This window comes from Prionailurus viverrinus, chromosome A1, assembly GCF_022837055.1.
Source record: "Prionailurus viverrinus isolate Anna chromosome A1, UM_Priviv_1.0, whole genome shotgun sequence".
Taxonomy (NCBI): Eukaryota; Metazoa; Chordata; class Mammalia; order Carnivora; family Felidae; genus Prionailurus; species Prionailurus viverrinus.
The window spans coordinates 120,525,421-120,551,158 of record NC_062561.1 but is presented as its reverse complement, the minus strand read 5'-3'; the positions used below and the strand labels follow the sequence as shown (position 1 = coordinate 120,551,158).

At 38.8% G+C, this 25,738-nt stretch overlaps 1 protein-coding gene across 2 annotated transcripts in view; it reads right to left on the bottom strand.

Annotated features, from left to right (window-relative positions):
• KCTD16 (potassium channel tetramerization domain containing 16) overlaps nucleotides 1-25,738 on the bottom strand; it is a 255,352-nt gene that overhangs the window by 155,989 nt on the left and 73,625 nt on the right. Inside the window, exon 2 of one of the 2 annotated variants that reach the window (XM_047863403.1) lies at nucleotides 19,100-19,156. The exons of the other annotated variant lie outside the window; for it this stretch is intronic. Coding sequence (XP_047719359.1) covers nucleotides 19,100-19,156 — 57 coding nt within the window. The remainder of the gene's footprint in view (nucleotides 1-19,099; nucleotides 19,157-25,738) is intronic. 2 annotated transcript variants of the gene reach the window in all.

The following is a 25,738-nucleotide window of genomic DNA, read 5'->3' as shown; positions in this document are numbered from 1 at the left end:
GAGGAGTTTGTAAAGCCCGCAGAACAGTGAAGGCAGTCCCAATGGCAATCACTGGCATGAAGTGGGCTGTGAACTAACTCCACCCTACGTGAAGCTCTACCAGTGGAGGTCAAAAGCGGGGAAGCACAGAGGGTAGGACAAGACTCCCAAAGGCGATGTTGCTGGGCAGAAACAGCAGGGATGATCATGATAGGTGTCCTGCCACAGGAGCCAGTTTGCAAAAGCACCAAATACTATGACTGCCTCCTTTCCTAAAGTTTTTGTTCCAATCAAGTACACTCCAGAGGATATTGAGAATAATTTAGAAACAAAGCAAGACAGAGCTGAACTCTGTTCCAGACCTAGAAAAGCATGATACTGGACCCAGTTACAAACTCCTAGCAAGGGGAGTGGGGTACTATGGCTGGATAAGTCTCTCTGTAATCATCACCTGCTGCTGATATAGAGTAATGATAAGGATTATAGTGATGCAGCAGATTTTGTGGGGTCTATTCAGTCCACAATAAACTCTACTTCTCCGAGCACTACAATGACCATCTATATTAGTTTTCCAGGGCTTCCATAACAAAGTACCATAGCCTGGGTGGCTTAAACAACAGAAATTTATTTTATCACAGCTCTGGAGGCAAGAAGTCCAAGATCAAGGTATGAGCAGGCTTGGTTTTCTCCTAAGGCCTCTGTCCTTGGCTTCAGATGCCCTCCTTATTTTCACATGGTCTTTCCTTAGTGTACATGTGCCCCAGTCTCTTTCTGTGCATCCACATCTCCTGTTCCCATAAGGACACTAGTTAGATCAGATTAGGGCCCAAAATTTACCTGAATTTTTCCCTTTATAGGCCTATTCTCCAAATACAGACATATTCTGCAGTACTGAGGGTTAGGGATTCAACATATGAATTGTGAGGGGCACCATTCATCCTATAACACCACATGTGCTGGTGGATTCTCCTACCCAGGAACTCCTACCCCAAGAAACAGTTTATTGGATCAAGATGAATACTTGCTCCAGGTGAGACATAATGGAATCTCTGTCCTGGGGATTTAGGCTTGGAGTGAAGAGATGGTAAGTCAGTTTGTTCTCCTGCTCTAAGGAACTCTAAATGCAGTTTCCCACATGTCAGGTCAACCATACAGACATAAAAATAAGGTCTACTTGTCCAGCAAAGGACAGCGCAGGGGGAAAAATTTTTTTTGATACTCTCACTAGCTGTGAGGTTTCTGTTTCCAGTACCTCAAGAAGCCCTTTGGCCTTCGTGTTGTGTGAGATCCATCTGTTACGACTGAGGGGCGCAACCACAGGTGGTAATATCGGTCAAGACAGTCCCAGACTGGACTGCTGAAAGGTCCCTCCTTACCTTTAGAATAACCAGATTCATTACCTACCTTTGTCTACTTGATGATCTGAGGACAACACATGACCGCATCTCTCAGTAGATCCTTCCAGTATTTTACCACCCTACTATACAAGCTACTATTCCTCCTAATACACACTCACAGTCCCAGTCCTTTTATTTAGGTTCACTTATTCTGGCTAATGTCTTCACTCACAAATAGAGAGAAAACTACATTCTCAACATGAAAATACATCATATCCCTGAAGCATAATTAACCCAGATTCTCTTCTCCAGGCTAATAAATTCAAACATCTTTAGCCTTTCATCCAAAGAAACATTTTATTCATTTTTTTAAAGCTCTGGGTGCCTCTCAGCTTCTTCACATCCTTTTAAGGGTCACTGACCACACCTGGATTCCCCCACCACGAGGGTCAGATCAAAGCTGAGCACAGTGGGCAATGACTTATCAATGCTGTATGACATGTTCTTCATGATGCATTTCAGGATTCTCTTGCCTTTTCTTTTCTGTGCAACACGAATACACTAGTGATTCCCTTTCCACTGACATTTAACTATGACACTCTGGTCTTTTTGTTGTTGTTGTTCTATCTAAACTAAGCCAGTTTTTATCCTCACATAATTTGCTTTGTCCTTGTTTGCTATAAGGTAGTTCATGTATGTCTTTCATTACCTTCTTATACTTTGTAGAACCAGAAAATTTAGACCAAAAGAAAAAAAGGGGGGGGGGGGAGTGGTAGATCAGGTGGTGGTAAACTGACAGCTTTGCCCACAGACATTGCCCACAGACATATTTTCTGTGACAGGATATTTTAAGGATTTTAGGCTGTAATACCTTTAGGCCAGGTTGACATACACTCTCCAATTGCCCCAGACCTTATTTCTACCTTTTGTCTTTGTTTGTTTGTTTGTTTGTTTGTTTTCCAGGTCTCTAGTGGCATTTGAGTTTAAACTCCTAAATTCAGCCAACTCACATGAGACAGGAGGATGGGAGCTGGAGAGGAGAAATGATTTCCCAATGTCACAGAGCTATTTGATGCACAGCCTGAACCCCAGCCCGGTTAAATACCAATTTAGGTATTTCAAACAATATTTTTATGACAACCAAACAGGTACATATCACTCTGAGATAACACACATAAAAAGCCCAATCACTTTTGGAACTTTTATTTTTGACAAGAGGCTGAACCTTGTACCATTCCCATGGTCCATGCTGCACACTCACAATTCATTTCCATCTCTGAACAATCCCTCCCCACCTGGAGGCCCTAAAGAATCTTAAAACGGCTAATTGAGTTTTTAACAAAACATAATGGATTTAACATACATCTCAAAGGCCTACAAAGCAATGCTTTACTACCACTCTCGAGGAAGAATCACTTCCAAGGCTTGGGTAACTAACAGTTAGTTGAAGTATAGGGGGTTTACATCAGAAATACAATTCCAATGACATTTGCAGAAAACAATGGGTTAACTAGAGGAAGCCAGCTATTCTGCTGTGGAGAGAAAGTTTGCTGGCAATCTTAGATCTGCTTTCTTTGACATGTCTATCAAGATTGCTAATGACCAGCAACCACATGCCTTGTGAAAGGAGGCACTAATGCTCTAATGATGCCAATTATATAACTGAATACTAAACAAAACAGAAGAGAGGAAAAACTGATGAATGACTGATAGAGGTAATTAGATTTCTCCCCTACAATACAGAAATGATTTCCATATTTCCCAATATCCTGCTGCTCATTCTATAGACTACTCTTCTTTTCCTCCAGTTATAGCCAACCCAAAGGGATCCAAAATTAAAAGAGACAGAACAATGAAGAAGGAAGAGGTGAGGGAGCTATTTAATCATTCTGCCTGTATCAAATTATCAAAAACATTCAATCCTTCACATACAACTGTGGTATAATCTTGCATGTTATTTGAGAACATATTTCATACAGAGAGCAATTGCTTTTACTGAGTATAAGAATCTCAGATCCAGAATTAGACAAAAAAAGCTGTTTTATAATTAAGTTATTCTTTTTTTGATACTGTATTTGAAGTATGATAACTATTTGGGAAGCTAGAGTCATTTCAGCTAATTCCAACCCAAAAGAAAAATCAGTGGGTGAAGATTTATGAATTTCTTAATAGGTCTAGAAACAGATTAAGAGTAAATGAAGCTGAAACTCCCAAAAACTCTTATACTCTAAGAGGATGTGGATGGTTCTTCCATACGAGGGATGGAATCCAAAGCCATGGTGGAGGGCCCTCTTTCACTCTCTGCCATAAATCCTCCATTGTTTCTGTCCTTCAGATGTCATCTCATTCAAAAATATTGATTTCACACTTACTGTGACAGCATATATTCTTGTTTGGAAAACATTTCTCAGTCTTTCTCTTTTTCCCTTCTTTTCTTCCTTTTTTTTTTTTCTACTCTGTGAAGCCTGCCAACAGTCTCTCAAAATTTACAATGTCATCACAATGATACTATTAGAGTCCAAGCACTAAACTACTGTGCTGTGTTAAATGTGCTTGTCTTTCCAGTTTTGTATGGTGATGAATGTGCTTCGGGGTCAGAAAACCTGGGTTGAAAACTCTTCTCCTCTAGCTGTTGCTCTTAGACAAGTTATTTAAACTGTGCCCCAATTTCCTCACTTTGAAAATGAGATTATAATAAAACCTACCTCAAAATGATTGTATAAAAAGTTACATGAGAGGGGTGCCTGGGTGGTTCAGTTGGTTAACTGTCTGACACTTGATTTCCTCTCAGGTCATGGTCTCATGGTTCATGGGATTGAGTCCTGCATCGGGCTCTGTGCTGTCAGAGTGGAGCTTGCTAGGGATCCTCTCTCTCCTTCTGTCTCTGCTCCTCCCCCACACAGTGTCTGTCTGTCTGTCTCTCTAACAAATAAACGAATAAATAAACAAACTTTTTTTAAAAAGTTAAATGAGATGATATCCCCGGGTCCTTACAATAGGGATTGCACAGAATAAGCATCCAATAAATGAAAACTATCACTCTTATTAGAAACAATAATAGTAAAATAAAATTGAATAAAAATGAAATAAATACATGATTTTGAGATTTGTTTTCATCTCCATGAATCTTAGAAATATCTAAAACTTTAAAGGCTACTTTTTTGAAGATACCAAAAAGATGAGTTTGTGACGGACAAACTTCAGCCACTCTGCTGCCAAGAGAATCACCAAGACACTGTTTTATTCATTGGGTGATCCACAAAGTGGTAATTTCCATGCTTAAAATGAGAGAGCTTTATCAAAGTCATCCTGTTCACTGGGTCCTGACTCTGCTGTGCACGTAAAATTTTAGGGTAGAGGTGGATCCCAATCTATTTACAAGGCAAGTGTTTTCCAAGAACCTACTATGTATGTAGAATTATATGAGGAACAAAGAAAGATACCAGCAAAACATAACCTATACTTGATGTTCCCACAAAGAACTCAGGGTTTATCAATAAGTCAAGGTATACACTCTGGTCTAGTTCAAGAATTGACTGTCTTTCAATCTCCATGGGGCTCCACTCAAATAATTTCTCTACCTAAAATTCTTCCTTTAGAAAAAAATCCCATTTCAGGGTGCCTGGGTGGCTCAGTCAATTAAGCAGCCAACTCCTGGTTTTGGCTCAGACCATGATCTCACAGTTTGTGGGTTTGAGCCCCACGTTGTGCTCTGTGCTGGCAGTGCAGAGCCTGCTTAGGATCCTCTCTCCCTCTCTCTGCCCCTCCCTGCTCTCTCTTTCTGTCTCTGAGAAGAGAAGAGAAGAGAAGAGAAGAGAAGAGAAGAGAAGAGAAGAGAAAAAAAGGGAAAAGGAAAGGGAAGGGAAAGGAACAGAAGGGAAGGGAACGGAAGGGAACGGAAGGTCCCGCGTCTTCCAGCATTTCTGTCAAGGTCCTTGACAGTCTCACTGATTCTACTTCCCTCTCTTACCTTGCTCCACCTTCTTCACCACGTATTGTCATCAAACTCCTCACCATTTCCTAAGCATGGTTAAACCTTACTCTGGATCTGCTAGACATTCCACTTGGCATGTCTTTCTCCACTTATCCTAGCAAATGTCTGCTTCTAATGGAGTACCAAATAACATGAAATGCTTTGGGAGAATTCTGCTTCACCCAGACACACTGATATTAATTATAGGCTTCGATGGCTATACTCTTCACCAGAGGATCAGGCCCTCCTCACTAGTGGGGGCTCCTTCATCTTCACAGTATAGCTCCTTCATCTCATATCTCCTGTAATTACCAACATGTCTGCCATGGGGTGAATAATCAATAAGTATTTATTGATGAATGAAAACGGACAGTCAATTATAACTTACATACTATATAGTCATACAATCAATTACATTGCAAAATACCCTGAGGATTACAAGATGCTTCCTGCTACATTATCTCAACGAAGCAGTACAAAGAAATTTGAATATTAAAGAGTACAACTGGTAAGTTATAAAAAGTGGTATTCAAAATTAGCAGCAGCATTCAGGGAAGGTTGCAGAGATTTGGAAAAAGAGATATGAAGTAAGGATTTGAAGGATGACAGTGAAGCAGAGGTGTTTTATGATGCCAAACATAAAACATCTAGATCTATTTGAGCAAAGGAGTAACCTGCTATATCAGGAGCCCAACAGACTTACTACCCTACACTTTCTGAATGAGCCCATATCTTCTTTGATTCAATGTTCCATTTGAGAGGCTGAAAATGTTTTGGTAATAATACAAGCATGCATTTAGATCATATCTGAGTGTGGCCATGTGGCTCCATTCAAGTCAACCACAGCCACTAGGCCTGACTGGTTGAGAAGCAATACAGTTATATTGATCATGAAGGAATCTATATTGATTTCTAAGACAGTTAGCCACAAATGATCCCTGACCAGTTTTCCTGGCTACATACTTTCATTTCTCCACATACAATAAAATTGTATTTTGTTCTGGTAATACCAGCATTATTCTTATTTTTCTTGTGAGATAGATTAATACATGCCACTGTATTTTTGGACCATTTAAAATGAAATTCTAATTTTTCTATTATGTTTAGTTACAAATACCTTTCCTTTCCATCTAATTTCCTCTCCAAACCTTCTGTCTCTTTCTATTATTCTAATCCCAGCATATACACATTATCTAAAACATTACGCCATGGGACCTAGCTGTAAAAAGTGAAAATTTATCACTCCTCAGTATTTATAAGGTTGGAAAGAAAGTATGGGACACTTTTCTATTTCTCAGTAGAGGAATCTAGTGAATCAGATAACCTATTGACATGTGAATGTTTTGGTCATAGAAAATGAATTGGTTGAAATGAAGATACTCATATTTGATTACAGGTTTTCCAATGTCACTCTCCATAAAGATACTGATAAATCCTAACACCATATTAGAAAGGCCATATAACATAGGGGTTAGGACCAGGTGTGTAACTCTAAACAAGTTACATAACCTCTCTAAACCTCTTACCTACTCAATAAAATGAGAATAATAGTATAATAGTAATGTCAACATCAGAGGTTTACTAAGGATTGTGTGAAATGATTTGTGTGAAATGCTTAACATACAAAGTTTTTGCTATTATTTTTATCACCTTTCCTTGAACTCAAAACAAAACTATCCCTTTTTATTCCAATGTGTAGACAGAACTGCCTCAATTCCTCTTGTGAAAAAGGACTTGATACTCTCTCACCCTAACTCTTCTGTGACCTCTGTCTCCTATACTCTGGTGTCCTTGATCCCATGATTGATATCAAAAGAAATGGGCCAAGACATCCTCCTATTACATCACAGCCATAAATGGGATTCTCCTTCTACCTTGTTCTATAGAAAGCAAATAAAAGCCACCTGCTTCCCCCCACATGGCCTTCTTTCCAATGAATCAATACATAGTTCCAAAAGATAGTCTTGGCCTTCAAAGGAAGCAAGTGGAGAACCCAGAGTTTACTCACTTATGTATATAACACATTTCTCTGTTTAAGCTCTAATTGTCCTAAAGTAGTAAAACATCTGAGAGATAAAGCCTTCCAGTTATGGAATGCATAAGTCATAGGAATGAAAGGTAAGCATAAGGAATATAGTCAATGATACTGTAATAGCAATTTAACAGGACAGAGGGTAGCTACACTTGTGAACATAGCATAATGTATAAACTTGTCAAATCTCTAAGTCGTACACCTGAAACTAATGTAACATTCCATGCCAACTATTCTCTGTCACTATCACCCTCTCCATAGACATATAGATACAGATGTAGATATATCAACTATTTTTAAAAAAGAAAGATGTAAGTGAAGAAGTCTTCAAATTATTTAAATAAGAAAAGAAAAGAAAAGAAAAGAAAAGAAAAGAAAAGAAAGAAAGAAAGAAAGAAAGAAAGAAAGAAAGAAAGAAAGAAAGAAAAGGGGTGGGACACCTGGGTGGCTCAGTCAGTTAAATTGTCTGACTCTTGATTTGGGCTCAGGTCATGATCTCACAGTCAGGTTAGTCATGAGACTGAATCCCGAGTTGGGCTCTACACTGAGCATGGAGCATGTTTAAGATTCTCCTCTCTCTCTCTCTCTATGCTCCTCCCTAGCTCACACTCTCTCTCTCAAAATAAATAAATGAACATTTTAAAAAATAAATAAAACAAAATAAAACAAAATGGTAATAGAATGTACCTGATATAAAGAGACCTGGATTTTCCTACCCAGTCACTCGTTTCAATGATTGGGATACCTTTAAAGGCATCAGCAGCAGTATTATCCCCGAAGTACAAGGCACTTACTTGTTTCTGCAATTAAGTGTCTGAGCACTTCCTTTCAGACAATACACACACACAAAAGTGACAAAACTAACAGTGGATGTAACTAATTCTCCTTTCAAACTTAGAGGGCAGCTGGTACAATTAGACAAGTGGCAAAAGAAAAAGAAACCCAAATGGAGTGCCCATTTATATGAGCAACATCAAAATAGAGCATAAAAATTTTAAAGTGAAGATGAATTCAGGTCTGTATGGTCACCATCCGCCACGGGCAGAATGAAATTAAAACCATGATGACAACAGAGCATGTTTAAGATCACTAGGGTCTCTTCCTTCTTCCTCCTCTTCCTTCCTCCCTCAAATTTTGCCAGTGTATTTTTATGTAGGTCATGAGGTGTGATTCTAATTCAGCAAGGCTGTAAGCAAGGCAGAAACTGGATTTTTATGATGAATGACAAAGTGGTTTGCATTCTTGGTCTTCTCTAGGGAAGGGAATGAAAAAGCTTAAAGGTTTTTGCCAAAGTGCTAGTGGTCCATCGTCTAGGACTTCTAGGCAACATCAAATAGCTCAGTGACAGGGGAAAAGAAAAATGCATTGCTCCATTTTACTTATTTATAACATTCTATTTCATTCCTTGCCTCTTAAGAGAAGCTTATGTTAGCTTGCTCCATTACTGACCTCACTGTGCTGATCAGGATATTGGGTGAAAAGGAAAAATGAAAGAAGACTAGAGAGACTAAATTGATCTGTGTAACAAATTGCTGCATCTGAAAGGAGGAAGACAGGAAAAAGGATGCAGAGATACAGGACTTGGGGAAAGACCCAAGTACAGTGGGGAATAGCTTTGACAGCAAGAGATGGTTAGAAAGGGGAAGATGAAGGAATGAAGAAGAATATTTGGCTATTTTTCACTGCATGCAAAACAATAGCCCCATACCTGCTCTGAGAGTCTCCTTAAGTAATTAAACACTGCCTTGGTTGTTTGGATATTGGACTGGTGTTACCACTGGACATTAAAATGGCTATCACAGAAGAAAATTATCTGCCAAGGAACCATGTTCCAGAAGGCATCTTGAGCCTGGGTGCACCTGTCGACAGGCACCATTCTAAGCACTTAACCACATGATGCCATTTCACTATCACAACAACCAGGTACTAGACCCAGGGCTGAATGTCCAACTGCCATCACCATCATTTCATCTTCCTCCTTGCTGGCAGAACTGATCTCCCAATGTATAGTCTGAAAACAGTGTTACATATGTTCAACTTCTAAGCCTTGCTGTCTCTTGGACATGGAATGTGATCCAAAGAGAAGTAAGCTGAGATAGTGTGGAGGCAACTTGAAAATACTTTACTCCACATTAAAGGGAACTCACTAAAGTAAAATTCTTCTTCACCCTACGTAGTATATCTGCACATAATGTCTGAACCTCTGCACTCAACTTGGGGCTGTGACCAGAGGCACGTCTGACATGGTAGGTAGAAATATGAAAAACACCTGGGTCCTCAACTGCATCACTGTATCAATCCTGTACCTGTCCTGTCTGCTGAATTGCTATTAAGAGGTCACAAATTCCTTATTGTTTAAGCCTACTTTGGTTACATTTTCTCTTACTTGCAGCCAAAAATATTATTATTAGATTTAAAGCACCTATTGGGATCAGATGATCTGAAACCAAGTAAAATTACAGAAATCACATCCCAAAACTCAGGACATCAGCAAATTCATTTCCTTTATATTTTGTACTCCACTCAGCTATCCTTCCCTGACTCTTGAAAACATGGATATGGAATCACTCACTCACACACATAGATTTTATTCTAACTTAACCATGGGAAACACAATTCATTTGGGATTTCTGCCCAAGCACAGAAAGTGGAAAAGAGAAAATAGGGAGGGGGAAGGACCACAGAAAAAGTGGGAAATATTCCTTTAGCCTATTTTTCTTGACTTTGACTTCTCAAAACATGTGTTTCTAAAGGCTTCTCTTTTCTCCATGCCTAGGTAGTTTTGTTTTGCTTTTTTTCTGCCAAGCAAGCCAAATGCTCCAGAGGATGATGAATTCTCCAGCTGGTTAGTTACAGCAGTTTATAAGTCAGGTACTCAGAATGCAATGAAATTCTCCAAAGAATTGTTGAATTTTCTGGAGGATTTCTACAGCATAAATATCACTTTAAAGTTTGCTTGTTTTTACTGTGTCTATAGAATACTTCTACTTTCCTAGCCCACTGGCCCCTTGGAGAACCTGAAAACAAGGGGAAGGCATTAAATGTAGAAGAACATCTTGGTTACTAAATACCCTGAATGGGAACTGCCAACATGCCTACCTGTGGTAAGAAGTCATTTCTTACATAAGCTCTCTCTTCCAGTTGTTTACATAAATATGTTGATTGATTGATTGATTGATTGATTCATTCATTCATCCATCCGTTCAGTTAATAAATGCTTACTTCACCCTTTAGCAAACACTGTTGGTGGCTCCCTAGATCTTCTGTTACCATTTTTGAGTTCATTCTACTTTCGTGTACTCTAGCCTCCTACTTCTGCACCTGCCACTGCTCTTTGGAGAACTTTCCACAGGCGAAATGAGTTGCCTTGCACATGAGAGCAGAGAGTAAAGAGCCTAAAATACCTAGGAGTTTATGTCCCCATATTAGATTTCTATTGCTATACCAAATAACCACCAACTTAGTAGCTTATTCATTTATACAAATTTAAATTATTTTAATATTTATTTACATTTTGAGAGAGACAGAGACAAAGCACTAGCTAGGGAGACGCAGAGAGGGAGGGAGACAAAGAATCCGAAGCAGACTTCAGGCTTAGTGTCCCACATGGGGCTTGAACCCATGAGCTATGAGATCACGGCCTGAGTTGAAGTCAGACGCTCAACAGACTGAGTCACTCAGGTGCCCGTGCATGTCTCTCAATTTAAATTTAATTTTTTTCTTTTTCTTTTTTTTTTTACTTTTGAGAGAGAGAGAGAGACAGACAGAACGCAAGCAGGGAAAGGGCAGAGAGAGAGGGAGACACAGAATCCGAAGCAGGCTCCAGGCTCTGAGCTGTCAGCACAGAGCCCGATGTGGAACTTAAACTCATAAGCCGCAAGATCATGACCTGAGCCGAAGTCTGATGCTTAACCCACTGAGCCATCCAGGCACCCCTGTTTATACAAATTTATTACCGTACAGTTCTGTAGGTACTACAGAATTACAGTTCAGACATGGTTCTCACTTGGTGTTGCCAGGTTGTATTTCCTTCTAGAGGCTCTTGGGGAAAATTCTGGTTCCTATCTTTTCCCCACTACTCAAAGCCTGAGGCATTCCCTGCCTTATAGCTCCACTTTCTCCATTTTCAAAGTCCACAATATCACTTCTTTCTGACCCTTCATCTGTCTTCACATTTCCCTTTCACCTCAGCTGGGAAAGATTTTCTGTTTTTAATGACTCAGGTGACCAAACTGCCCACACCCCGTGAACCCAGAGGAATCTCCCTATCTGACAGTTCATACCCCTGATTACATCTGCAAATTTTCCTTTGCCATGGAAGGTGATATATTCATACATTCCAGGGATTAGGGCATGGAATTCTTTGGGAGCCAATATTCTATCCACCATAGTTCCCCTTGATGCCATTAGACAATTACTGACAGGTACAAAGATTGATACCTCTCTTGTCTTGGGTTCGAACTGCTCTGAGGAGTAATTTATCCTCCAGAGTCTCCTGAAGCATCTGGTCACCTCCACTGAAGTTTGCATGAATCCTGCCCTTCTTTGGCTTCTTCTACTTTACTGCTCTGATTTCTCAAATTTGTTATGTTTCTCCTGGGAGGACTTCCTTAATTAATTATTTGCACATAATTCTTTTCTTAGAGTTTGCTTCTGAAGAATCCTACCTAAGACAAAAGCCAGATATGCGCTATGAAATATGCTAGGCACTGAAACAAGACAATAGTGACTGGTCAGGAGACTTAGAAGCTAATGATAATGTTATAAAAAGTATCTACCATTTATTGAATGCTTAATATGTCTAGTATTTGGCTTATCACTTAATCCATGTCTAGCACTTAGCTTACCACTTTCTTGGCTAATATTAGTTAATTTGCATAACTTTATATGGTAGATACTATTCTTTCCCTCCATTTACATGTAAGCTCCAAAAAAATCAAAGACCATGCCTATCCCTAGCAGTTTATGTAGTGCCTCCCATATAGTAAATGCTCAGTGATGATAGGTGAATGAGGGATTTAACAGTACAGATAAGGATGCTGAGGTGTGGAGAGGTTAAATTAGCATTTGTATGTCATAAACAGTGAAGCAGTGATTAGAACCCAGTTTAGCCAACTCCAAAGTCCATGCTTTAACTATACTATTCTGCCACCTAAGTCTATTTGTTCAATTAAAAAAGAACGCAGGGCTGAAAACTCTACATAAAAGAAATGAAGAAAGGTTTCCTTCCCTCTCTCCAAATCCCAACCTGAACTAGAAGTTATTTATAAAAGGATACTTCCACAGTTAATAGCCCTTAAGACTTTGATCAGCAAAGGGCACATTTATAAAAATAAAAATTAAAAAAATCTGTCAGCTATGAACAGACTTGCAAAATTTGGATCAGATAATCTGATAATGCAGTAACTAAAGAAAAACTGCCAGATAATTAAAAATAAAGCTCATGTGTAAACATGCCCACACATACCCAGAGAGTGAGGTAGGTATCTGGAAATGTATCATGAAACATCTCTACGAATCTTAGAGAAGACACATCTTAGACATCAAGTTAAAAAGTAAGCTGCATCCATGAAAGAAAAAATCGACAAGTTGAATATCATTAAAATTAAAAACTGGGGCGCCTGGCTGGCTCAGTCGGTAGGACATGAGACTCTGGATCTTGGGGTCAAGAGTTTGAGCCCCATGTTGGGTGTAGAAATGACTTAACAAAATAAAAATTAAAAAAAAAAACTTTAAAGAAAAATTAAAAGCTAAATTTCTGCAAAAGCCAATGTCAAGAGAATGAGAAGACAAACTACAGACTAGGATAAAATCTTTGCAAAAGCACATCAAATAAAGGATGGTTATACAAAATATACAAAGGAACTCCTAAAACCAACAAGAATAAACAACCTGATTAAAAAATGGGCCAAAGACCTTAAAAGAAACTTCACAAAAGAAAATATACAGATGATAAAGAAGCATAGGACAATATATTCCATGTTATGGGTCATCAGGCATATGTAAATGCAAATGACAATGAGATACCACTACATGCCTATTAGAACGGCCAAAGTCCATAATACTCACAACACTTGCATGGCGGCCAGGAGATGGGGAGCCACGAGAACTCTCAATTGTGGCTGGCAGGAATGCAAAGCGGTATAGTCATTTTGGAAGACAATCTGGCAGTTTCTTATGAAACTAAACATATTCTTAACGTACAATCCAGCAATGGTGCTCCTTGATATTTACCCAAAGAAGCTGAAAACTTTGGGCCACACAAAAATCTGCACTTAGATGTTTACAGAAGCTTTATTCATGCTTGCCAAAACTTGGAAGCAACCAAGATGTCCTTCGGTAAGTGAGTGGATAAATAAACGGTGGTGCATTGTTATAAGGGAATATTATCCAGCACTGACAAGCCATGGAAGACATGGATGAACCTTAAATGCATATTACTAAGTAATAAAAGCCTATATGGAAAGGCTATAAACTGTGTGATTCCAACAATTCAACATTCCAGAATGGAGATGGTAAAACGATTACCGGCTGCCAGGGGTTGTGAAGAGGGAGAGATGAATAGGTGGAACACAGAAGGCTTTAGGGCAGTAAAAATACTCTGCGTGATACCATAATGATGGATACATGGCATTATGCATGTGTCCAATCCATAGAATGTATAACACAAAGACTGAATGAACCCTGATATAAACTATGGACTCTGGGAGATAATGATGTAGATTCATCATTTGTAATAAATACACCACTCTGGTGGGGAATGTGGGTAATAGGGAGGTTATATGTGTGTGGGGGCAGGTGACATGTGGGAAATCTCTGTACTTCTTGCTCAATTTTGCTGTGACCCTTAAATTACTCTAAAAAAAAAATAAAGTCAATCTTTAAAAAAGCAAGTAGCACTGAATTATAAAGTTACCGGCCTAACTTTGATGGGTATCAACTGAAACTAAGTTCACAGCTATTTAAAAATTCATGATAGTATGTTTCAGGTTTTCCTTTTATTATTTCCCTCTTAGTGTCAGCAAAAGCAAAATATGATATGGCTTACTGGTATTCATTCAAAAAATACTGCAGTTTTAATTTAAGAGGATGCAAGGTTTATATTCTAGTTAAATTACTAGATAATCTTCTAAAAAACATTTAACATTATATGCAAAATGCAATTGGCTTCTTGTTTAATCACATAAAAACTGACTAATGAAATGAAATGGATATTTCGTTTTATTAAACTATGCTTCTGTGGTTAGTTCATCATTGAAATTGGCTTGGACCTGAGGGGAATTGATATTCCAAATTCAGTCTGCTAAGCAGGTTACCATCCTTCCGGCTTAATATGAATGTTTTTGAAGGTCCCTATAGATGGATCAAGTTTCAGTCAAATTATAAGATACTTCAAAATAGAATTTCAGCAATAGATGAAGTCAGAGACAGTAGTGACATATAAAAATAAAGCCACAATGCATCTTTCTTTTTAAGAGCAAACCTTTAAAAAACAAAAATTGAAATGTGTACAAAAGGCACAATAAAAAATTATAGAAGCAATAAACGTGAACCACTAAATGATTGGAAACATGTTAAAGAGCAAACATCCATACAGTTCTTTAAATGTTTGCAAAAGGAACAAATTAGGGGAGCAGAGGTTTGAGGGTTTCCGTATGACAGTAAAAATTTTTTAAAGCTTGAAAGACAGCGTAAGACTTCAAAATCAAACACATGGGAAAAGCGTCATAAATTAACAGAGAAAGGAAAGCCCTGGAGAGAAGCAATCACAATGGAAGAGAAAAAGGAGCTGGAGAAATCAGAGAATAGCTTTAGTCATATCAAGAGTGGGACTAGAATGCCGTGAGAGCTGTAGGAAGTGAGGCCAGGGAAGAGGAAGAGGAAGCTCCTAATGAGTCACATAGCAATGTGCGTGCAACTTGGCCTTCGAGGTCACCAAGCTTCTGTACAAAAAGGAATTATATGCCAGGAGCATCACAGTCTGAAACCAACCTGGGTTCTTGGTCACTACTGAACACTGGCCCTTGTTGGGCAGCATAACTGTCTCCTACATACATGCCACCCAGGAGCCCAGCCCGCCCTCTGGATCCTGACTCCACAGAGGGTGAATGCCTTCAGAGCAGAGATTGCTCTGAGAGGTGGAAAACTGAGAACTTTCTATTCTTTCTGAGCCTTCCTGCCTAACTGTCAGCCTCTTCTGTCATTCACTTCTCTGTACTGATAGCTTTCAAGTCCCTAGCTTCACAATGAATCTCCAAACCAGCATCTAAACCTACAAGACTTTTAGGGTAACTCAAAGAGAGAACAATCAAACTCACTCTTGGTCTTTCCTACCCAGAAAAACACTTCGGTGCTCATCTCCATCTAGCTCTATTTTGCCTCTTGTGTAGTCCAGGCCATTTCTTCATCTTAAATCCTAACGGCCACCATCTTTGGTTGGGCCTCCTCATCTCATACTTGGACTACAATAAATTTCTAAATGAGTTCGACCCTCTAATCCATCTAATCTAATCCAGGAAGGACAAATAGACCCAATTTTCTAAAAGAGTGATTTTAATGGGGCACCTGGGTGGCTCAGTCAGTTAAGCGTCCAACTCTTGTTTTGGTTCAGGTCATGATCTCACAGTTGTCAGATTGAGCCCCATATTGGGCTCTGAGCTGAGCAGGGAGCCTGCTTGGGATTCTCTCCTTCTCCCTCTAACCCTCCCCTGCTAGTGCACACAAGCATGCAAATACTCTCTCTGTCTCTCAAAAAAGAACAAAACAAAACAAAACAAAACAAAACAAAACACTGTAAGAAAGATTTCATCAAATCAAATTCTGCTCTTTATATCCTGGATTAACCAGGCCTTCAATGCTAAATTCCGTACCACAGCAAGGATATTCTCACCATATCCCAAAATACCATTCCGTTGAACTGGGCCTGTATGGACACCACCAACATCCCTCACAGGCTGTGACCTCATTGAGCTTATAGTGCAAGTATTCCTATTTTTGTGCCAAATGTCCCTTGAGTGATCTGATGAAGATCCCATGAATCCTTCCTCATATAAAAGTTTTTAGATGCATAAAATAAAAGACAAATGATTACATAGGAAACCAGTAGTGCTGAAAAATAGTAAAAGTGCTATTTTAAATCTATACATAAATATATGAGTGCCTTCACTGGTGCATTAAATAACAGGATCTAGCAGCAGTCTAATAATTATGCTAAATTTGAAGAAGTAACCTTAAACAACATTTCAAGAATCTAAAATAACTGATATGATACAAAAACATTTGTAAGTTCTACTAATATCAAAATCAGAGATATTGTTAATATTACCCTGTTTGGTGGCCATCATTCATAACTAAAATAAATATTCAGTTTAAGGGGCGCCTGGGTGGCTCAGTTGGTGGAATGTCCAACTCTTGTTTTTGGCTCAGGTCATGATCCCAGGGTTGTAGGACTGAGCCCCACAAATCCTCAGCATGGAGCCTGCTTGAGATTTTCTCTTTCTCCCTCTGCCCCACTCCCCAACTCGTGCTTTTTCTCTCTCAAATAAATTTGTCAAAAATTAAAAAATAAATAAATATTCAGTTTCAGATAGTGGTGTATAAAAATATAGATGAATTTTGTTTCCAACTACGTTCCCAGACCCTCTGAATTTTATCTCATTTTAATAGTCCCTGGTCTAATGATTTTTAGGTAAACCTCACAGAAGCCCCTGGAAACTTTCCTCTCTAAAAAAGTATATTGCAGCACTGAGGGAAGAGTCATAAACTTTGGGAGAGCCAAGCAAGACAAATGATCTGAAAAAAAGTTCAGCATGTATACAGGCACGAAGGTGAGGGATACTCACAGGGGTAGAACTGAGATTGCTTGAAAGGAACGACAGTATACAACAGAAGATTAATAAATTCTGGAGGTCCAATTTACAACAGAGTGAGTATAGTCAACAAAACCATGTTATAAACTTCAAAGCGACTCTAAGACTAGATCTTAATTGTTCTCAACACAAAAAAGAAATGAGAATTATGTGATGCAATATAGGAGTCAGCTAACACTTCTGTCATAATCACATTGTAAAATGCAAATGTATCAAACCAACACCTCATAATCCTCACTTACACAATGTTATATGTCAATTATATCTCAATAAAAAATAAAATATTTTAAAAGATTAATAGTCCAGATTTTCAAATGTGCAGCAAATAAAAAACAACTTTTTTCTTTTAACAAAAAAAAAAAAAAAAAAAAAAGAAGAAGAAAAGAAGAAAAAGGAAAGAATGACCAGGAGATGATGATAGTATATACTTAAGGATGCCAACTGAGGAATCATCAAAGAGTATTATGCAGTCCATACTTCTCGTTCTGCTCCCTTGGCTCTGAGACCCAATCTTCCCATTTATTTATAAACTTATTATGTATATACTATTTCTTCTAGACCTAACACCTCTCTTCTCTAAAAAGTCTTCACTGCCTAACCCCAGCTCTCAATGTTCCGAATTATTTTAACATCCTTGATCGTTACATCTTGGTAATCCACATTAAAATACGCTGGAATCAACATTGTTGTAAATAAACTGATAAAATTTCTTTATAATCCTTGTGGCTCTATCTAAACAGAAAGATAATTGCTTGGCATGAGGTCAGAGTTCAAGGGAAGCTGCATGCAAAGATGCAGACACTTCAGGAATGACTTCCAGGGACATTAGCTGAAATCGCTGAAGGTGAAAACTACCCTTCCTGACAGGCATTAAAAGAAAATAAAAACAGGACTTCTTTGGAAGCAAATATCTTGGTAATGTTACATACCCAAAAGAGAAAATTTGACATTTGTTTACAAGGCACATCACTGATGGATGCTTAGAAGGAAAGATGTTACTAGTATAAAAGAAAGAAAGATGTTTGAAAAAGAAGGCATTATGGAAAATGCTTCTCCCTGGGCGTTTACTCGTCTAGTAATTAAGAGGCATTCAGGCACACTGACTCAATCATAAATCTGTTTAAGAAGAACACCTATGACTGTAAAAGGAAAATTCCAGTACAAAAAATAATCATAATCTAAATAGGTATATTTTAGTGTATATCTCATCCAATTCAGTCCATGTGAAAATTTTCCTGTAAGGAATATTTATGACAGAAGGTTTTATTGTTTGGTTTTATATACTTAATAAATGTTCATGAAAAATTTTTATCTGGATGTTCTTTTTTTTTTTCTTTTACTTTTGGTAGCTCTGTTAATTTTATAGTGTGAAATGTAATTCTAGAAACAAAAGTTTAAAATATTTTCACTGTTGGAAGGAGGGATCAGTATTAAAGAGAGCTTCTTGTGTAACCATAATCTGATAACCAGTTAGGTCTTAAGAAAGGGATTGCCTCTACCTTACCTGATCCACACTGAAACAGAAGGGGAAAGTATTATTACCCTCAAGTTACAGGTAAAGAGAAGGAGTCTCAGAGGGGCTAAGCGGCTTTTTCCTTTCCTAAGATCATTGGTTGAAGAGCACAATGGAGAAGAGAAAAGCACCAGGATAGAATCCATGGAGGGAATGTGTGCGGCAGTGCCCAATCTCAGACAACAGGTACCCCTCTCCTACCAGATACTGCTTCATAGACAGACAGGCAGAGGAAGGGTAACATGAGACCAGTGACAAGCAAGCTCTACAGACAGGTAAAAATATTAACGACAGGCACCTCACAGCTTTAAACCTCATCATCTTAAATCCTAGGCAGACAGGCATTTGAGTTGATGCCTGAAATTTGCTTTCACAAAATGTAGGAATGTTAGATACCTCGGGTTAAACTCAGTAGGGTGCAGGTTCTAGCACATCCGGGTCCCACACAGGAAGCTGGAGGAAGAGACAATGCATTACATGAATATTTTCTTCATCTTCCCCAGCACCCTGATTTACTATCCCTGCTAATTTTTCAAAGGAACCAATAATAATGCCATGAACAAAAGGAAAAAAATACCAATGAAATGCCTTTTCAAGGATTCCATTTTTGAGCCTCCCACATAACCAGGATGATCTCTAAAGACTGGATATACTAGTTATTACTGCAGAACTAGAAGAGAAATTATTCTTTGTTTTATTGACCACTTTAAAGACACCCCTTTTCCCTCATCTGGATTCAAGGGTAGCTATCAAATATTCTCGCATCGGAACCACACCACATACCCACAAACAGCCAGGGGCCCCAACCATTCAACAACACAGCGATGATGCTACCGTTGAGGGCACCGCGGCCAGCAGCATCACTGCAGACATTTACATAGTGCTCCCCCAGCTCACCAAGCAACGCCTTCACATCTAGTCCAACAAACTCACAACGACCTGCTGAGCCCTATTTAGTTAATTACAGCTGTTATATCATCTCCATTTGCAAATTTGTAAGCCGAGTTAGGCAAATCAGAGCAACCTGAGACTTTACACCTAGAAACTGGCACAATCAGAAGTGAAACCACTCTTTTCTGTCTCCATACCCAGTATTTTCTCTAGAGCAGGGTTTGTACAAGTCCGATTCCAGAAGCATTTGTAAAGGATCACTAGGGATGGCCCTTGAAAATGTATACCCTGAAGGTGCACCCCAGATTTACTACACCAGAATTTGTAGGGGGAGAAGCTATATTCATTTGCACCTCTGGGGTGAATGTATGCAGTCTGAAGTTAAAGAAATGCTGCTGCATATCTTCATATGGTATTACAGTTTGTAAATCAGCGTAAAGATTTTTGTTTCAATAGTATCAGACTATGACAGTACAACCTTGGGATTTGGTCAAGGGATTAAAAGCAGAGAATCTGACACCAAACAGCACGGGTTGGAGTCTTGGCCACTTATGAGTTGCTAACATTAGGTAAATCACTCAATCTGTTGCCTTAGTTTTCTCATCTGTAAAATGGAACTGTTTATAAAGTATGGTGGCCATGAGAACATATCCACAGACTCCAACCATGGGGAGCTGTAATCCATTAAGCAACCAAGGACCCTGGCAGCTGCCCCATGAAACGGACAGCAGCATATGCACCAAGGCCCCCCGCCCTCGCACAGGCCCCTCACTGCCCTCAGCAGAACACAGGAAGGATACTAAGGCACACTACTTTCTAGAAGACATGAGACTCCTTTACTGGCTCATTTTGACTCAAGGACTCCCTGCCCACCTTGCCTAACCTTCCTCAGACTAATGTAACTGCAGACACCTCCACCAAACCTACCTCCCCTCTCACACCTGAGGTGAAACTCGCATCACAACCTGACAGACCCGCCAGCCTTCCCAGGCTCCATCCCATTTTCTCTCACAGGTATCTCACTAACAAAATGCTTTCCTGTGTTGTCCTGTCTTGGCATCTACTTCTGGGAGGATTTACACTACTACATAAGGATAAAGTAAGGTAAATAATCGAATAATTTTAGAAGCAGACTTGGGACACGGTGAGTGCCCAAGAAGGATCTGACATAATATCACCATGTCTCTCACTATGGCTACCACTACAGCCATCATCCTAATGACCAGGGGAGGTAGATTGTTCCTCATCAACCATGGTAACTAACTCACAGTGTTATCACTAATCCAGTTCTAGGTAACTCAATCCATATAAAAGGACTTTGCAGATATTCTTAAAATTAAGAACAGAAATAGTCATAATTCTCCCTTATAAAACCAAATTTTGGAGTCTGAATTTAAATGGCTAACTCTAAGGTACAATGCACATGTCCATTTGTTATAACATGTTTTCCCACCTGTACCTCCATCCTTAGAGACAACGTCTCATTCATCTTCAGAGCCCCACATCTCTCATGATGTCTGGATCATGGTGGGTGTTCGTAACTATTTACCAAATTGAATTGTTACATTGTGCAACTCAATCAAAGGCTTGCAGTATAAGAAGCAGAAGATTGTATTATTTGTTAAGTGATTTATTTTCCATCACAAATCCTATAGCCCTTTATCATTGGACAAGCACTTTTATAGATTAAGTACAACCAAGTCAATGCCCAAAAATGATAGTGGAAATCACACTGGTGACTCTGCTAGAGAATCTATGGGTCAATCCAGGCCTATGACTGTACCTACAACTCACTCAATTTGCAATCCAAACAGAAGTATATTTTTATTTGGGAGAACGACAAAAGGTATCTTTATTCATACACTGTGATATATATGATGCATGACTATGATCACAAATAAAGCAGCTGAAAACATAAAGAAATAAAGAGAGATGGGCACCTGGGTGGCACAGTTGGTTAAGCAGCCGACTTAGGCTCAGGTCATGATCTCATGGTTGGTTGGTTTGAGCCCTGTGTCGGGCTCTGTGCTGACAGCTGCAAGCCTGGAGCTGCTTCCGATTCTGTGTCTCCCTCTCCTTCTGCCCCTCCCCTGCTCGCACTCTGTCTCTCTCTCCCTCAAAAATAAAATTTAAAAAAAAATTTTAAATGAAACAAAGAGAGCTATCTAAACACATAACAAACATCTCCAAACCTCCAAGTTTCACATCAAACTAGGCCTGGCAATTGGCAATGATTCAAAACAAAATCAAACATGTGACTGCCCAAAACATCAAGTAATGATGCCAGTGATTTAAATCCTTTATCCGATAATTACTATCACCATTAGCAGAAGGCTTAAAGTGGAAAAAGAAATTAGTATGACAGCCATTACTATCATGCTTTCCACTTAGGCCTGTGGTTGAAACACAAAAATTCTGTACATTTAAAAACTGTTCTATCAACTCTGAATTTTGAAGAAATTCAGGCAAAAATAAGAAATAGGAAAGAATAAGAAATAAGGCAAAAACTTAAAAAGGGATTAGTCTTTTAATAAAGGTTTGTGGTCTTGTCAGATCATCAGAACACCAACTACAAAACATTATCATATGAAACTAAAGCCCTATGTTTGCAAAATAGCAATGTGTCGTACAATTTTTGAATTAAAATAGAAATGCTTCTTTCATGATCCAGTAATTTCATACTTGTAGAGTGAAACAGCTCATGGGAACGTGTATATTATGAAAGAGTTTGGGTAGACCCTAGTGAAAAACCATACTACATCCGTGCGGTCTCAGAAAAACAAAAAGCTTGGTTCCAGAGTATATTATTTGGGCCATACACATCACCTGAAGGTCCCGACTCTATAAAAGCCAGAAATAGGGAAAGGAAAGAACGTTAAGAAAGCTGTGAGTTAACTTTTCATCCTGAGATGCTTTCCAACAGTTAGAGGTGGCTATGCCAGCTATTCTACATGCCAGACTTTGAATAAAACATTAAAGCATTTTTCTGATGGTTATTTTCCTTTTTCTTCCTATCCCAAAGATGTGTGTGTAAGGACTCATTTTAGGCTCTTGGATTTTCTGAAGTGTTCAACAGTCACCTTGCCGTTTGCAACAGGCCGAGAAATTTGCTCCAATCTCCAATCTCTTCCTCAGTTCTCAGGAAATGTTTCTTTTGTGATACAGGGGCTGCAGGGAAATCACAAACCCCTCCTGGCACAGAACATCTTCACAGCCTCCCACAAACTCACCTTGGATGGGGAGAGGCACAATCTTTTGTGCAGCAGTTTTACCTGCAAGCTTCTCACCTCCGCATCTCTGTGGGCAGCCGAATGGTGGTGGTGGTGGTGGTTTCAGTAATGTGCTCCTGGGATGGCGTATTTCTGATGATCACTTAAGGGATTCTGTCTGTGACACTGAACCCTGAACCCCCAGTACACCAGTTTGTGGTGAGACATACGGAAGAGGAGAAAGCAGCACCCATAACTTTGGAAATGCCTACTCTCTTCTTCCAGATTCTTTTCTTCAACCAATGTTCTGTTTTTAATTCCCAGTAATTTTTTTTTCTCTTAGCTATAAATATGTCAAAATTAAAAAGTGTATCTGATATACTTTTTAACGTGAAAAGCAATCTAACTTGAAACCTGTTCCTTATTTTTTTTTTTTATAAGTAACAAAATATAGCAGGTAGCAATTAGTGGGAAAAAAAAAGGAGACACTGGTCTGTCTTTTGTATATGCCATTCAGTATTACTGAAGAATGGCATTTACTATATACATGTCAGTGCTGAAATCATTGACTACAAAAACTCAGTATATTCACTTACTCCCCTGGATTCAAGAGAATTGTTACTGTTAGAGTTTTAGAAAATCAGCCTTTAAAGTTTCCTTCTCACACAAAATAGACTGCAAAGTAGGAAAGGTTTCTTTTCATAGCTTTCCACCCTTCTTTCAACATCACCAACATGGTGGATAGCTCGTTTTGCCTTTTTAGAATCAATGCCCTCTTCTTATAATCACAGGACCTCAAATTTCCTGGAGGATTTGCTCTTTCCTCACTGGTAGCCTGTGCTCTATCAGTGGCTGAGCCTACTTCCCATTTCCAGACCCAGACCAGGAAAATCAGAATAGTCATTTGTTGAGAAACGGGAACAAAGCCCTGACCAGGCCAATCAGTGCTAACCTTGAACTTTCAATTACAGTTGTGAGAAAGATACTCTATTTCCTGGAGTTACTTTGAGGAAACACTGTAAATCTGAAACTACTAGTGACCTTAACACATCATGGGAAGAATCTGTCCAAGAATGAAGCCAAAAGAAAACTCTACAAGCCAAAAAAATGAGGAAGACATTCCTGGCTGTATAATTTAACTAACGAGATTTAGCCACTTCTGAAATCATATTACCCTTAGATTTGTAAATAAATTTTTTTTTTAGCTTAAGCTAAATAGTGCTATGATCACAACCAAAAGAGTACTTACTGATAAAACCCAATACCTATTGATTTATATCCCTCAGGTAATCAAAGTTCTTATTTGTCCTTTGTGGGTTCAGGGACATATATTTTCATGCCCTTCCAAGACATGGTCTCTAGAAAGCCAGTCTCTAGGATTTCTTTTTATTTCTACCATGGAATTTTAATTCTCCTTTTTGGTTCTGCTATCTCTTGGTTATGATCTATACTAGTGATTATCTATTAAAAGGATTAGAATTAAGGCAGAATTGGCTAAAAACAGCTGGGTATTGCATTTGCATTACTCACATATGTTAAAATTAGTATGAAACATAAGGGCTTCAAGAAGAATAATAGAACCAGTTGAGAGATATTTTTGACCAAAGTGACAGATAGTGAGAGGGAAGTCTGAGTTGTCCACAGTGAGGATTACAGTGTGATTTCTGAGGTGAAGGTTCCCCCTAACACAAAGTAAGCTCACTCCATACTTTCTTTTCCTGATTACAATGAAGAATACTGAGCAGAATATACATTAAGCAACTACCTGATTACCCTACAAGTAAATAATAGAACTGTGAGCATGACCAATATGGTACAGATATTCCTATCCCCCCCCCCAATCTACCAGCTTGAACTCCACAAAACTCTGAATCTCAAGACCATGCAGCAGGTGTAATCAGAAAACACTTCAGGAGGGTTCTCTCCCCTCTCTTCAAGGCCAAAAAACCAGGAAAGGGGCCTCTGTGGGATGGATAGCACTGTGAGGGGAATACTGGTTTAATATTTTTTAGCCTCCTGTGTTATGCCCAGGCAAGCCTAAATCATGAGGCTATACTCCTGTGCAGACTTTTATCTAATCTGAAAGCCATACTTTGCTATGATCAGAGGAGGTGGAAAGGAGGGCTGCTGTGAGCTCAGGAGTCTTTCTTCCTATTCTCTTGCTCCTTTGCCACCAATTGATCATAGTGGGGGCTACATAAAGATAAGATTAAGACTTTGGAACAAGAGAAATTATGAGATCAAGAGGGATGTTACAGAAATTATTTTCAAAGGGCCAATTCATTAATATAAAAATTCTAAGTGTATTTATACCCAATAACATATTCAAAGTACATATTCAAAGCAAAAATGAGTGTAGCTGAAAGGAGAAACAAAGCCATAATGAAACTTGGGAGACTTGTAAACTCATCTCTCATATCCAAAGATCAAGCAGAAAGAAAACCAACAAGGACACAGAAGTCCTGAACGCTATCAACCAATTTGGCCTAATTGACATAAAACACTCTATTCAATAATGTACAATACATGTTGTTTTCAAGTACACATGGAACATTCAACAGGACAGACCATATGCTGTATCATAAAAACTAACTTTAACAAAATGTTTAATCTAACTAATGCAAGATATTTTTTCATAACAAAATTGAACCAGGAATCAGTAACAGAAAGATACCTAGTAAATCCCCCAAAATTTGAAAGTTAAACAACACGCTTGTAAATAATCCAGGAGCCAAAGGAAGTTAGAAAATACTCCAATTTGAATGAAAATGAACATACAACACGTAAAAAACAATGGTATGCAGCTAAAGCAGTGCTTAAGAGAAAACATACAGCATTTAATGCTTCTATTAGAAACAAAGAATGAGGAAGCTTGGCTGGCTCAGTTGGAAGAGCTAGCAATCTTGGGGTCATGAGTTTGAGCGCTACATTGGGT